The sequence below is a fragment of the Durio zibethinus genome, chromosome 8, assembly GCF_047325235.1.
Source record: "Durio zibethinus cultivar Kanyao isolate XHJ-2024 chromosome 8, ASM4732523v1, whole genome shotgun sequence".
In the NCBI taxonomy this organism is placed as follows: domain Eukaryota; kingdom Viridiplantae; phylum Streptophyta; class Magnoliopsida; order Malvales; family Malvaceae; genus Durio; species Durio zibethinus.
Genome location: NC_143169.1, coordinates 23,561,767 through 23,577,025, shown reverse-complemented (window position 1 = coordinate 23,577,025; position 15,259 = coordinate 23,561,767). Strand labels below are relative to the sequence as shown.

The window sequence follows — 15,259 nt, the reverse complement described above, 5'->3', positions numbered from 1 at the left end:
AGATCCAATGAGTTCCACGCAACCATGAACTGAAAAAAGGCAGGGAAGCAAAGCCTTATTGATGAATTCTGAACGTATAAACTACAATATTTCTATGTAGAAAATACTATTTCATAACTTAGTTCTTCGGCAGAATGAAAATTCCTTTAAGAACAAGCCCTCCCTTCCATGTGCCTGCATCAAATTCATGAAAAGCAATGACTAAATCTCCAACATGTTTGGAAGATGTTGTAAATTATCCCACAGGGATTTCTATCCATTTTCCTCTTGGCTTGTTCATCAAATTTTCCCTGCGTTCAACCTTTTGCCCATTTGGAAGAGTGAGTCCGAATTTCACTGGAACTCCCCATCCAAATGGTTCTTCTGTCATCGTAACTATGACCACAACTCTATACAAAGTTCCCGGTGAGAGCTTTACTAAATCGAATTTTCCGTTCACTTGTAGCCAACACACTTTTACAAGCTCGGCAACATCAATGGAAACATCACCGCAAAAATCGAAAAAGGCAGCAATCAGGAAAGCCAGCTAGCCACAACTGTCTATAACTACGAGTAGAGATTCTGGCATGGATGGACCTGGTTGTTTCTTTCTGGTATGACCAGTGCCAGTAACGGTAGTCTTCAGCCAAATGATTGAGAGATCTCCTGCATACAGCATGGAGCAGTTTTCGTTCAAACTTCTTATCCACCCAGTACTTCTGCAACAAATATACTGAAACATTTCTTGATTGAACTACTGAAAATGAATGCACTATGAGAATAACAAACCAGGGATGTTCATTTTCAGTTACCTTTCTCTTTTGATTTACGAAAACCCGAGCTGAGAAAGCAACTTATCCATGGAGGACATATCGACAAGTGAGTGTGCATCTTTCAAGATGGCTTCATGGTTATGTGGAAGTTGTATTTTCTCTGTTTTCTCCATGGCCCTGGCTTCCGCATCAATAAGCTCCCGTTCTGCTATTTTTTTTCCTTTGGCTGGACCTAGCTTTCCTGGTCCTGTGGCTTAATACTATCATTTTCTACTGTTATTTCTATTTCTTTTGACAGTAAAACCCCCATCTTTAATTGGAGTTATCCTTCTTCCATGAAAGACTCTGCATTTCTAGCAGACACAATTAATGAACTTGCCAAAAACAAAATTAAGCAGGTCTAATGAAAAAGTATATATTCATACATATCAGCAACTGAAACTACAAGTCAGTAAATTGCTAGATCATGGGAATAAAATTTTATATGTTTGAATAGAAATATAGTTAGAAATATATTTTTTTAAAAAAGGTTGGTTTTACATGGTCTTTTACATCAAAAAAGTTTTTTATTCTATGTTAAGGCATCCATCCATTCCAGACCATATCTATATTCCTTTTGCAAGGTGGTCCGTGCAGTTTACATGAGATTACCAGCATCTTACAGTTGCTTTATGCTAAAGTTAAAAAAAAAAAAAATCAGATGCCTTGCCGACAGTTTTGCTTTTGAATCAGCTTAATTTTACTAAACTTGATAATTCATGTATTCATAATATATTTATTTTATATTAAATATGTGTAAAATAATAAAATTATTTTATCACAATTCATTTTTATATTTCAAACATATATTTTATTTTAATTTTTATCCATCTTATATATTTTTTATTAAAATTTTAAATCATATTATTTTTATATTTTTATATTATATAACATCATATTTAAAATTATTTGGTCAAAATTTAGGCCTGTCGTTTATGTATTAATTTGCCTGTAAATGTAAACAGTTGAAATATGTTAATATCCACTGCTTGGCTTGGAATTGTGGTAGAAGTAGATGTGTAAATAATATATTAGTATTCGTAAGTTATTTGCGTTCGGTTTGAAGAAAATTCGAATTCGGTTTGATTATTATCGAGTCGAGCTCGAGCTCGAGTACCTCGACTTATCGATCGAATCGAATTCGAGTATTCTTATATCCGACTCGAATAGCTCACGAGCTTAATTGAGTTTTTATATTTAAATATATTTTTATTATTTTAATTAATAAAATATTTCGAGTTCGAGTTCGAGCATAAATAATCAAACTCTTATCGAGTATACGAATTGAGCTTATTTTTACATATTAATTGAGCTTAATCGAGCGAGCTCGAGTAGCTCGAATTCGATCACAAATCAAGCTTGAGCTTGAAAAATAAAACTCGATCGAGTTCGAGCTGAGTATTGAGCCCCAAGTTATGAGTTGAGCTTGTGCTCGAGCTTTTCACTATATCGACTCGATTCAACTCAATTACACACCTGCAAGCCTGCTTTGCTTCCCCCCTAATATTAATTAAATATTAGAATTAGACGCGCGTTTCCTTATTGAATTATTTTTTATTTTTTAAATTATATTTTTATCATGAGAAAAATAAAATTTTAATATTAAATTTTAATGAATGATAATATATAAATAAATATAAATATATTTATTTTTAATATAAATTATAACTTAATTATACATAAATATAATTTTATATAAAATTAAGATATTAAATAATATTTTTATTAATATACTACAAAATAATATATATTAAATAAATAATACATATATTCTTTTATATATTTTAAGAATGATCAAGGGGAAGCACTCAAAATTCAATTTAAACTTGACTCAAATTGTTGAAAAAAATAAATTTTAGCTCAATTTTTATTTTTAAAAAATGTATTAATTAGATTACGACAAATTGAAACTCACTATATATAGATTATTTTATTATCTTTACATTCATTGACTTTTTTTCTCCAAAATTTATATAATAAAAAATTTTAAAAAATGACAAAAAAAGACACATGTGAATTTATTAAATTAAAGTATTAAATACTATTTTTTAGTAAAATACTTATATATGTATAAAATTAAATAAATAATAAAAATATATTTATATATATATCAAGGTTAAGGTATAATACCCAAAATTTAGTTTTATTTGAGCTCTATTTAAAAAAAAAAAACTCAAGTCAATTATCTCAAATTAAAAAAAAAAAAAAAATACCAATTGAATCAAAATGAATCAAAACTTATTTGATACGGATTATTTTCTCACTTCTATCTCAATTGATATTTTCATTATAAAATTTATCTAATAAAAAATTAAAAAAAAAAAAGAGACAGGTGCCTTATGGACACCCAAGATAGATGGAATACTTTATATTCGTCTCCAATCCAACCTCATTTAAAAAAAAAAAAACTCAATCCAATCTCAATTTAAAAAAAAATAAAAGGCACTTATATTAGATGAGTGTGAATCAAAACCGATTGAATACATATTGTTTTATTATCCTTACTTCTATTAATTATTTTTTTAATAAAATTTATCAAATAAAAATATAAAATAAAAAAAGTCAAATAAAAAATTTAAAAAACAAAAAATGAATTGAATAAAATAATAAATAATAAATAATGAAGGAAGGATAGAACCCTTTCCTTCTTCCATTCTCTACAAAATAAAATATATATTTTAGTTTGGACACTCTTTTGTCACTTAATAGTCTTTGTTCTATATTTCTTCATTTTAGTACTGTTTGATCTAAGGAAATCTATCTCATTCTTAATGTCAAATTTTATTGAGATAATCAGACAATGTGAAAGTGGGGCAAATCTGTCACATTGTTAATATCCAGGGTCAAGCTTTCTCTGCTGCTTATTCCAAAAAAAGACTGGCCATCATCAGCTTGAAAACTCAGAAATCAATTTGTTTAGATGAGAAGCCAAATGTAAGGAAGTTGATTTTTGTTAGAGGTTCCCTTCATCATCTGCAAGCTTGTTGGGTTGATCGCATCCGATGAATTGCCACTGCTCAAATCCAAAAAAAAAAAAAGAAAAGAAGAATGGCATTAATTGGTAGATCAAAGAACCGAGCTAAATTAGATTACATAGTACGACTAGAAAACAAAACAAAACAAAACAAACCAAGCCAGTCAATCTGAAACAGATTCAACCAGCTGGTCGTAATATGCTTGGTGACAGCTTATTTGGAATGGGATATTGGAATGATGCATTTTGGCAAACTTATTTCAGAATTTTTTGGCGAAAATTTTATCTTTGTTCAGTTTCCATATATATTATATGATGTTTTGGAATCTATATTTATCACCCAAATCACCCAAAGCCTCATATGTGCATCCATTTATTCATATGATCCATCAAAACTGGTGGAAAAAAGTAACTGTAATGTGGCCATTATTATTCCAGCAAGTAGAGGAAACTTACACTTCTCAGAACCATTTAATCATTCATGACCTTCCCTTCCAGGGTAAAACAAACTAAGAGCAATCGCACACCTAAAGCACATATATATATATATTATAACAACATTAAAATAATGCTTGGATTTGAAGTGAAGTGATCAGTTGACATATATATTTGTTTCAAGTCTTTTTCTTGACGATTGCTTCGTGAACTCTCAAACCTTTCTTCCATTTGCCAGTCCACACTTCGTACAAGCCGAAATAAAGCCTTTTGTCAGGTGGATTTCCAAGAACTTCGACAACAAATGGCTCATTTGGAACTTCAGTGGGTTGCCTGGGGAGGTTTTCCAGTTCCTTGAGCCTTGTCCACTTGTACTTTCCCTTCTTCCCCACCTTAGCCATCAAGAAAACTGGGGACCCGCTCCAACCAGATGCATCCCCTTTGAAGCTTAGTTTGAAGGTAATTTGATAATTAGTTGAAGCCTCTAGTGGGACTGAACCGGTTACTTCAAGCCACGACACCTGAACCAGTTCTGCAAATTCTTCAACATTGCTCCTACAATAAGAATTGTAGTAACACTTTATGAACATAAATAAAGAAAAATTTAATACAATATATCAAATTAATTATATAAAATAAATTCCTTACGTTGTCGATGATGATGCTGATGATAATGCTGAGCGAGAAGGAATCCGCCAGTAGCGACTGTCGTTTCCCCATACAATGTTAAATGCTCTGGGTTTAAAAGTATATCGTTCCGGATTCTGTCAGGAATTAGACATTTGTTACTATCAACATACCACACAGGATAAGAAAAATAATAACTTTTGAAACCGATTTTCCTGAGCACCAAACACCATATATATAAAAGTACCTCTTTTCGAGATATAGCGTCGGCTTCTGCATCGTGATGAGGCTTGCTAGCCATTGCTAATATGTTTTGGTCCTAAAGGTGAAGGTGAAAAGGGCTACGATTTTTGAAATGAATGTGAGGGTGAGCCTTAATTTAATTTATAACATAGGAAGAAGAGGGATGGTAGGAAAGAATTTTTGCTGCATTCATTCATCAATATGACCCATCAAAGGAAAGCACACCGAAGTGCAAAACGAAAAGAATCAAGTAAGCTTGGCTGTTAACTTTTCTGAAAGAATCACATCTTTAGGTAGCAATTCTTTTTTTTTTTTTTCCCTTTTTGTTCTGCTTATCATCTTTGCATGCTTGTATTTCTTTGTCACGCAATGTTCATCCACTCGTATATATTTTAGTTTTTCTGCAGGTAGTGCAATTTTATTCTTCAACAGCTCAAGTTTTGACGTTAATGTTTGTATTAAAGCATAGTGGCTGTCAATTTGAGAACTTGATTCTGCGCGTGGCCATGTACACCAATCACTTTTGTTTAAAGAATCCTTCGTAATCAAGTTGATTTATACAATTATCATTAAATTGTGTTTGAGTAACGAAATTATAATGAGATAAAATAAAATTATATTAAATAATATTAATATATGAATAAAATTATATTAAGTAATATTAATATTATCTTATGTTTGATGAGTACAAAAATTATAATGAATAAAATAATTTTATTTATCGGTCAAAATTATTTTTTTCGGAATTTATGTAATTTAAAATATTATTATAATTTTTAAAAGCATAATGAAACATGTAAGTTAAATTTTACGGATTAAAAATAATTTTTTTTTTACTTTGAGAGGAATAAATTATCTTATGTCAAAAAAATGATTAATTTTCTTTTTAATCTTATCCTTTTTTCAAATATAAATCAAATATTACATAAGATGATTATTATTTTATTTTATCCATTATCTTATACATCCAATGTAACCTTAAGTCCTTATATTTTAATATCTGCAATATTTTTCCTGTTCTCAAATTATGTTTTTCTTTCAACCAACAAAATTCTTTGCCTAATTACCATAATATTTTCTTTTAGTAATATCTGCATTTCCTTATAATATAATAACACAGAAATTTCATTGGATTTCCTTTTGACATTTCTCCCTCTCTCTCTCTCTTTTTCTTTTTTTTTTTTTCTTTTTTGTTGCCTTTCTTGGTTTCTCTTTGTTCTTCGTTCGACATAGCAGCTTCTGCCGACAGTTCTTACATGGTGGATTTTGCTGGAACTTGGTGGCTTTTTTACCAAATTCAAAGTGATCATTTCTAAATGTAAAAAGTCTGCCAGAAAAGGACAGAGTCAAAATCGACCTTATTTATAAATAAAACACGTTTTCTCACCACTTGACCTTACTTAACTCGGATATACAGCATTTGTTCCAAAAATGAAACATATTTTTGTCGTAATCCTCTCCTGTTTCCTCCAGGCCCTGTCTCCCTTTATGCTTAAGACAATAATAAATAACTAATTTCCTGGTGATTTCGAGTATATTCTGGTTCTAGATGCACTTTTCATCAATATTATTCTCCTCCAACTATATATTTCTTTAATGCAATTATTTTGGAAACAAGCACAGAACCAACGTGAATCATGTGTTAGCAAAAAGGCCCTTCTGATGCATTTAACTTAGTTCCTACTCTTGCACCTTTCCTCCTTGTTTCTTTGTACCTGTCTTGCCTTTAATGGCAAGCATCATTCGACATTGGCTCCATACAGGATTCTAGGTGTTCATCTGTTTACTCCCCTCTAATGGTTCTAAACCTACCCAGCAAGGAAAAGGAGAACAGAGTTAACTTCAATTTGACCAAAAAAAAAAACACAAACAAAAATTTCAAACCAACATCCCTAAAAAACCTTGGAATCTTTAAAACAGTCAAGTGAATAAAGCTTATTATACTCTTGACAAAATGAGATCCAAGTCAATACAACCACAGTTTGTTACATTGATACTATCTGGGTGTAGCAATTTAATCAAGAATGGAGCGATTTTGAACAGACTAGACTATTTTTTAGACTAAATACATAGGGTTGGCTTTGTCCTAGGACCATAAGCTAATGAATGTAACAGCAAGAATTAGGGCCAAAACAGTCAGTATCAATGCTTATTTCTGTACCCATATAAAGGAAAAACTTACAGCTTCTGCAACAACAAACCAATGGAAAGAACGCAAGAAGGGATCATCTTTTGAAGGAGGACTATCATGATTCCAATATGTTAATTTATCGAATTTGGCTTTCATTTCCCAATTTTCTAAGCTCCCTTTAGATACATCCCAAGCTTTTCTCTTGCCCGAGATGCTCTTCCCTAGAACAAAGCTTGCAGAACAATCAGAAATGGTAAGACTAATACAAATTCTATTAAAACACACCAATAGGTTTATTATGGACATCTGCACCAATTTACGAGATATTATCCACTTTGATCTGAATATATAGGATTGGAATGTTACAAACTCCGCTGTCAAAGCTTTGCATTCTCATCAAACCAATACAAAGTAGATACAGAATCATAGAACTAAGATCACACTAGACGTTAAGATTCTAAGAGTGATTTTCACTGTGTAACACTTAACACTTTTAGGATTTTAAAGGTGACTTTTACGATCTAGCACTTAGCTCCCATCTAACCGATGATGGCTTAGATATCATTTTTGAAGGCTTGCATCTAACCTATGAAGTATCATCCACTTTAATCCGAAAGCCTCATAGTTTTATTTTACAAAAAACACCTTGCAAGTATGAATTTAAATCTCTTCTTATATATAATTGTAGATAGAACATTTTTATGTAAGATTGGATGTCATGTTTATATAAAAGCAATTAACAAAAACAAATATGAAGGTTAACAATAAAGATAAAAATTTTGAACAGGAATCGTAAAGACCCACACCCAACTTAGGGGTATTGTCCGTTTTAACTTAAAAGTCTCATCGTTTTGAATAGGGATCATGGAGAGACCCACACCCAACTTGAGAGTATTGTCCGTTTTGACTTGAAGGTCTAACGATTTTATCTCACAAAAGACGTCTCACAAGTTTGGATTTAAGTCTCAACTTCTATATCATAAAAATTCTCATAAGCTCTCAATGTGGGATTAGAATGTTACATACAAACTTTCAGAATCTCTAAATGTGGGATTGAGGTGTCACACATAAACTACTGTGTTAAAGCTTAACGTCCCCGTCAAATCTAACATAAAGCACAAACAAAATCAAATAACCATATATATGGAACCAAAATCACATTAGACATTGAGATTCTAAAGGTGGCTCCTATTGTGTTGCACTTAATTGTTGTCTAACTGGTAACTTGGCTCTAATCCTATTTGTGAAGATTAGCATCCAACTTGAGAGGTATTATCTGCTTTGAACCGAAGGTCTCACAATTTTATCTCACAAAAAGCATTTCACAAGTTTGGATTTAAGTCTCAATTTATACATTATATCAGATCCTTAAAATCTTCCAATGTAAAATTAGGGTATCATAGGAACAAAGAAGAAGAAAACTAGAAGAAATGGCAAATACAGTCAACAATACATCACATCTGTTAATATTGTTATATTTGGGGCATGAAGCCTGCTGCAAGACCAATGGAACTTCCTAAAATCCATCAATTCATAGCCAAACAGGTTAGCAAACGCAAAAATGTCCAGAAAGCTCCCAAGTAAAGCGCATTTCTCTGCAGGGAAGCACTACCTTTCACTCTCATTAACTAATTCACCAAAAGAAAAGATACAAGACCATGTTCAACAAATCAATGATAATATACAATACCTTGCGCATTGCTTTTCAGATAACAATTTCCCTGTAAATGAAAACTATATAAAATTTCCAAATCTTTTTTGTTTCTTAGACTATCCTCCTCAATTCAATGGGCTTAGACCAACCATGTCCTAGCATGCAACTATAACTCAGAATTCAACTCCACGGCATAAACAAGAATTTCATCTTTCCAACAAAATTAAATATAAAAAATCATTTAAAAAAAAAAAATCAGAATAACCATTTGGAAGAGCAATAGTAGTTCCTTGAAGCTTCTACTACTAACCCATCAATCTCCATCCATACTTAACATAAAACCCAAAAGGAAAAAAACTATCAAATCTTTTTGCATAACATTTAATTATAAGAAACATACCTAGAAAAAAAAAAAAAGGGGGATACCTTTGGATTTGGGTTTGAATTATTGAGAAACAGAGCAAGGACCATTGAATTTGATGCTGCAGGGAGGTGATGAACTTGACCACTTAGAGTTACCTTCTCTCCTTTATCTTTCTGGCTTAGGTTTATGCTTCCTGTTGTTCCTCTCTCTTCCTCCATTTCCTCCATTTTCAATTCAAAACCTGACCCTAATTCTCTTCACTCCTCAAAATTTTGGCTTTTCTATGTCTTCTCAGTCCTAACCTTCTCTGCACCCAACAATTTTCCCGCGCTTTTTTGGCAGGGTTTTACCAAGGTTGTTAATACGTTATGGGACATTCTCTCCCCCCCCCCCCCCCCCCGCCTTTTTGATTGAAATATGGTTGTTTTAGTATATTGTTTTAGATTTTTTAATTTAATAAAAATTTATTTTTAAATATATATGAATTTGTACATATTAATATTATTAATAATTTACAAAATAAATATATAATATCTTCAAAAGTATAAAAAATAATTTTATTAATTTATCATAATATTTTTAAATAATTAATCTAATTATATAATATTTAAATGAGTATTTTTCTTTTTTCATATAAAAATTTATTAAGATAAAAACAAAAAGATGAATAAAAAAATAACTATGAGATTGTTAAACTTAAGAGAGAGAGCATAAATATTTTCTCAAAAAAGATTAAAATATTTATAAATTTTTATTTGAAAAAATAAAATATAAAAGAAAATAAGTTGTAGTAAAAATATAGAAATCCAACTTTGAATAGTTATTTTGTTCATTAATTTTATTTTTTATTATGTTAAAAATAATCAAATAATAAAAAATAAATTAAAAATTATAAAATATGTTTTATATTCAAGTACTGAATGAAACAAGTTAGTTAATCAAAATCAATCGAAACCAACCAAAACCAACAAACAACCAATATTATCCAATGTCAAATTCAGTACGAAAAATCACTTTTAAGTGTATCATTTTTTGTCATAATTGGAGCATACCAATTCATATAACCGGTATCGAAACGAAATTAACTTGGTTTTTTTTTTTTTTCCAAAATTTCCTCTTTGCTTTAAAAATTAATCAATTATTATTGCACCATTTTTCTTCTAATATCAAAATATTTATTTATTGGGGACTCCAGATTTGATCATATTTAGTCTCCAAAGTGTTTGACGTTCAAGATTTGGTTATGACAATAAGTTAGTAGAGCATTTATACCTGCTGTTTAATAAGGACAATGGTTAATTTCATAAATAATTTTTAAATTATAGTGAAATATTAACTGTGATACTTAAATTTTAAAAAAATTTTATATAATACAAGAATTATAGTGAAATATTAACTGTGATATTTAAATTTAAAAATTTTTGATATAATACATGAATTTTAAGTTCATTAACTAATATGATACTTAGATGATTATTAATGTGATACTTAAATGATTATTTATCTGTCATATGTCATCACCTAAAGCTAATTACGTTAACAATTAATACCACATTAATTAACAAATTTAAAATTTAAGTATCACATTAAAAATTTTTAAAATTCACATATCATATTAAACATCCATTTATAACATTAACCCTTATAACAAATCCAAAATCATAGTCCTCTAACATTGATTTTTCAATTCAGCGGTAGCCCACAGTTTCAAATTTAGCTTTGAAATGCTATTACTGCTCTGTCCTGCCATGGTTTTTTACTCCATATATATGTTAGTGCTACATTCTGGTTCTCATATCAGACTCTTTGATCTTTGCGTGTTTAGGTACCAAGTATGGTGAATTTGGTCCTGTTTCTTCCTTCACGGTTTCTCTTAAATTTGTATGATCTGTCGATAAAATTATGAATTTTTAATTTCAAATATCAAGGTTTAATCTCGATAAATTCAAATACCAAAATAAAAATTTTATGGGATTATAAATGTTCTTATGGTTTGGGAACTTAACCACTTACTGCTTTCTTTACTGAAATTGCATTCACTTCACATACCAAAAAGTAAGAGAAACCCTCCATAGGCGCAGATCTAAGAGCCGAAATGTGAAAAATAATGTGGCCTATGAACATATTTATTAAATCGACCTATGAACTATCTGTATAACTGTAAATGTAGTGCATATTTACTACAATTGGTAGTGATAAACTGGAATTTTAGATAGAATTATATATCAAAGTAACTCAAGTACGAAAGATAACATCGAGTAATAAAATATTTCAATTTTGAATAAATGAGAACTATTTGCAACACCCTTTTCTTCCTAATAATGTAGATTGCCAATTACAGCTGGCCTAGTTTGTTAACATGGCCACAAAGTATAATGTAAAATTTGATTCCAATGGCCAACTCTTTTGGTAAGTTGGTGAAGTGAATGTATTTGGTTCTGTTTCTTCTTCACGATTTTTAATAAGGTTATATATCCTTGTGCTTTGGGTTGATTATGGTTCAGGTTTACCTTTTCGCTTTCTTGAATAAAATATTGGGATTCATGTCACGTATCAAAAGATGAAGAGAAAACCCATTGTTAGGCGCAGATCTAAGAGCCGAAATGTCATAACAGATAAACCAAATAATCTATAGCCTATGGACCATTTTTAAAAATTGTAACTTAAACAAAGTTTTAGCAAGTGTGAGATCTTATCTAAAAAACATAATTTTACGGTTGGGACTTGAAACCAGAGTTTAGGTTAATAGATTCATACAATCATTTTTAAAAAATATCATCTAATAAATTTGAATTAAAATTGTAACATCTACAATTCCTTCTCTTATCTCAATTTATAACTTCTTTCGTTAAAAAAAAAAAATCATGAAATTAAGGAAGTGTTTGGTATCTTTGCAAGATCATTATGGTAATGTAATTACCAAGATGATTTTATTATCAAAGTGATCTTAACTCTCATAATTTAAAATCACTTTATTTGATTAATAATCATTAATTTATAAGAATTAAAAATTACTCAAGTTGGTATTACTAAAAATCAAATATTATTTTTTTAAAAATACGAAAATAAATAACTATGCATATTGTAGTAGTTACACAAATTAATAATTTTAAGATTATTTAAAGATAATAATTTGTAAAATATTAGTAATATTTATTTATTTTATAAATAAATTATCAAAGTAATAAATATATTTATTACTAGGTTAGTTGACTTTTATAATATAAATTATGTAAAAAATATTTTAATTAGAAAATAAAATCAATCTATATATTAAATTGATAATAAAAAACAAAAAAAATTATATTATACATAAAATAGTAAAAAAAGTAAATATATATATAAATTATTTTAGAATTAGTTACAATGAATATTAGTTTGAAAAGATAAAAATTTATAATATAAAATAATTACAATTTTAAGAGGAAGTAAATTTTAATTCACATATTAAACAAATAATATTGACTATTATTAATTTTACATATATCATTTCACATTAGTAATAAAAAATTTTCATCATTTTATATGGAAATTACATTATTTTTTAAGATATTGATCTAATCACTCATTAATCTAAAATTATTATCAAGTAAAATTATTAAATGCTTATAAAATATAATGATCTAATCAACATACATAAATCACCATAATTTTTTAAGTGATCATCCCGTTCGAAACACTAGCTGAACCCTAAATTACACTGTTAACTTATATTTTTGTCGTATATCAATAGATAATAACTTGCGGCATTTTTTTTCCAAAGTGAATCGTTGGAATCTTCACTGTGCTTTCTGACATTACTTTCGGTTGCTGTATTATTTAAAGGATCGAAAGCAGTCCGGTTTATTATTAAAACGTTCTTGCCACCATTCAACTTTGGAGGTTGGCCATAACCCATAACATAAAACAAACTGCCTCTACAGATCCTCTAAACAAATTTATACAGTTAGCTTTCTGGTTTTCTTGCACATTTTTGGTACACATGGGCACCATTTTGAAAAGGCTTATCACCATTTGTTCAATGTATCAGATTATAGCCATCAACTTCTGGTCAGGCATCTGCTATGCACAGAATGTTTCTGCTGTTTTTATTTTACGAAATTCTCTGGTTGAGGTAGGAAACAACTTCTACATTAACACATTGGCAAAGCCAGTGTTCCCAAATGTTATTGACTTTGCCGAAGGCAGTCCACCCGGTCGATATACTAATGCTCGAACAGTTGGTGACATTATAGGCAAGTTTTGCAAATTCTCCTGTAAATTAATACCAGATTATAACTAGATGACCGTAACATATTGAAGCAACTTAAGATGTTGATCCCACTCAGCTAATTTCCCAAAATTTGTGTTTCAACAGAAGAAGAATTGGGTTTTAAAAATTACTCTCCTCCTTACCTGGCCCTTAATACTACCGGGGATTTGATTCTGAAGGGTGTCAACTATGCCTCCTCTGGATCAGGAATCTTGAATTCCACAGGATCAATCTTTGTAAGATTTCTTCCCTATTTAATTCATGGAATTTTAAAGCATTTTGTTTTTCCATTTTAGCAATCATGTATTCCATCATAAAATTGGAGGTTTATATATATATATATATATGTGTATATATATATATATATATATATATATATATATATATATATGAGGCCGTAGGGTGGGAAGGGAAGAAGAATATGAAACCACCTTCTTAAGTTCATATTCAACCATTAATAGGCCTCTCCAGTTGAGAGCCTACTAGGATTGGAGTTGGATTCGGAATGGGGAAGGGTTGCAGGTGTTGATATATTCCTAAACTAGTTGGATGACACCTTTTTAAATGTGACTATATGAATCAACTAAGTTAAACTCTGGATTTATTAAATTGGAGTTACCATATCTACTTGTTAAAGTGACCTTCAATCACCGCAAAAATCGAAAAAGGTAGCAATCTGGAAAGCAAGCTAGCTACAACTGTTTATAACTACGAGTAGAGATTCTGACATGGATGGACCTGGTTGTTTCTTTTTGGTATGACCAGTGCCAGTAACGGTAGTCTTCAGTCCAAATGATTGAGAGATCGCTTGCATACAGCATCAAGCTGTTTTTATTCAACTTCTTATCCGCCCAGAACTTCTGCAACAAATGTACTGAAACATTTATTGATTGAACTCCTGAAAATGAATGCACTATGAGAATAACAAACCAGGGATATTCATTTTCAGTTACCTTTCTCTTTTGATATAAGAAAACCCCAGCATCGAGCTGAGAAAGCAACTTAGCCATGGAGGACATATCGACAAGTGAGTCTGCATCTTTCAAGATGGCTTCATAGTTATGTGGAAGTTGTATTTTCTCTGTTTTCTCCATGGCCCTGGCTTCTGCATCAATAAGCTCCTGGTCTGCTCTTTTTTCCTTTGGCTGGACCAAGCTTTCGTGGTCCTGTGGCTTAATACTATCATTTTCTACAGTTATTTCAGTTTCTTTTGACAGTAAAGCCCCCATCTTTATTTATAGTTATCCTTCTTCCGTGGAAGACTGCGCATTTATAGCAGACACAATTAATGGACTTGCCAAAAACAAAATTAAGACAAGTCTAATGAAAAAGTATATATTCATACATACCAGTAACTGAAACTACAAGTCAGTAAATTGCTAGATCATGGGAATAAAATTTTATATGTTTGAATAGAAATATAGTTAGAAAAATATTTTTTAAAAAAAGGTTGGTTTTACATGGTCTTTTACATCAAAAAAGTTTTTTATTCTATGTTAAGGCATCCATCCATTCCAGACCATATCTATATTCCTTTTGCAAGGTGGTGTGTGCAGTTTAGAGGAGATTACCAGCATCTTACAGTTGCTTTATGCTAGAGTTTAAAAAAAATATATCAGATGCCTTGCCGACAGTTGTGCTTTTGAATCAGCTTAATTTTACTAAACTTGATAATTCATGTATTCATAATATATTTATTTTATATTAAATATGTGTAAAATAATAAAATTATTTTATCACAATTCATTTTTATATTTCAAACATATATTTTATTTTAATTTTTATCCA

The 15,259-nt window shown here is 30.0% G+C and overlaps 3 protein-coding genes and 2 pseudogenes across 5 annotated transcripts; 1 reads left to right on the top strand and 4 right to left on the bottom strand.

Annotated features, from left to right (window-relative positions):
* Positions 1–44: 44 nt before the first annotated feature.
* LOC111278058 (protein PHLOEM PROTEIN 2-LIKE A1-like) lies at positions 45–1,225 on the bottom strand (annotated as a pseudogene). The gene is made up of 3 exons (XR_016344087.1): positions 792–1,225; positions 574–698; positions 45–488 (listed from the first exon to the last, which is right to left on the bottom strand). The product of XR_016344087.1 is annotated as a protein PHLOEM PROTEIN 2-LIKE A1-like (transcript).
* A 2,160-nt stretch (positions 1,226–3,385) lies between these two features.
* LOC111278591 (protein PHLOEM PROTEIN 2-LIKE A9-like) lies at positions 3,386–5,398 on the bottom strand. Of its 2 annotated transcripts, XR_016344084.1 has the most exons (4): positions 5,075–5,398; positions 4,849–4,964; positions 4,222–4,755; positions 3,386–3,804 (listed from the first exon to the last, which is right to left on the bottom strand). XR_016344084.1 is itself a non-coding variant. In XM_022865198.2 (3 exons), exons 1-3 carry the CDS (start codon positions 5,126–5,128, stop codon positions 4,380–4,382), a joined length of 546 nt encoding a protein of 181 aa, XP_022720933.2. In that variant the 5' UTR covers positions 5,129–5,398; the 3' UTR covers positions 4,175–4,379. The 2 variants fall into 2 exon arrangements, 1 of the variants encoding a protein (XP_022720933.2); XM_022865198.2 differs by lacking the exon at positions 3,386–3,804 and having other exon boundaries at positions 4,175–4,755.
* Positions 5,399–7,219: 1,821 nt separating this feature from the next.
* On the bottom strand, positions 7,220–9,446 carry LOC149517652 (uncharacterized). The gene is made up of 3 exons (XM_089765092.1): positions 9,282–9,446; positions 8,745–8,829; positions 7,220–7,422 (listed from the first exon to the last, which is right to left on the bottom strand). Exons 1-3 carry the CDS (start codon positions 9,444–9,446, stop codon positions 7,220–7,222), a joined length of 453 nt encoding a protein of 150 aa, XP_089621218.1.
* A 3,755-nt stretch (positions 9,447–13,201) lies between these two features.
* LOC149517651 (GDSL esterase/lipase At4g16230 pseudogene) lies at positions 13,202–14,016 on the top strand (annotated as a pseudogene).
* Positions 14,014–14,716, bottom strand: LOC149517650 (protein PHLOEM PROTEIN 2-LIKE A1-like). Its single transcript, XM_089764809.1, has 2 exons — positions 14,425–14,716; positions 14,014–14,331 (listed from the first exon to the last, which is right to left on the bottom strand). Exons 1-2 carry the CDS (start codon positions 14,698–14,700, stop codon positions 14,164–14,166), a joined length of 444 nt encoding a protein of 147 aa, XP_089620935.1. The 5' UTR covers positions 14,701–14,716; the 3' UTR covers positions 14,014–14,163.
* Between the last annotated feature and the right edge of the window lie 543 nt (positions 14,717–15,259).

Excerpts from the sequence above, each read along its gene's own strand:
- LOC111278591 (XM_022865198.2), bottom strand. The coding sequence starts at position 5,128 with ATGGCTAGCAAGCCTCATCACGATGCAGAAGCCGACGCTATATCTCGA. Across the intron at positions 4,965-5,074 it reads ACGCTATATCTCGAAAAGAG|AATCCGGAACGATATACTTT; the intron begins GTACTTTTATAT and ends AATTCCTGACAG. Across the intron at positions 4,756-4,848 it reads TCAGCATCATCATCGACAAC|GAGCAATGTTGAAGAATTTG; the intron begins GTAAGGAATTTA and ends TTCTTATTGTAG.
- LOC149517652 (XM_089765092.1), bottom strand. The coding sequence starts at position 9,446 with ATGGAGGAAATGGAGGAAGAGAGAGGAACAACAGGAAGCATAAACCTA. Across the intron at positions 8,830-9,281 it reads ATTCAAACCCAAATCCAAAG|TTAATGAGAGTGAAAGGTAG; the intron begins GTATCCCCCTTT and ends TTGGTGAATTAG. Across the intron at positions 7,423-8,744 it reads ATTTTTGCGTTTGCTAACCT|GGAAGAGCATCTCGGGCAAG; the intron begins GTTTGGCTATGA and ends GCTTTGTTCTAG.
- LOC149517650 (XM_089764809.1), bottom strand. The coding sequence starts at position 14,700 with ATGGGGGCTTTACTGTCAAAAGAAACTGAAATAACTGTAGAAAATGAT. Across the intron at positions 14,332-14,424 it reads TCTTATATCAAAAGAGAAAG|AAGTTCTGGGCGGATAAGAA; the intron begins GTAACTGAAAAT and ends CATTTGTTGCAG.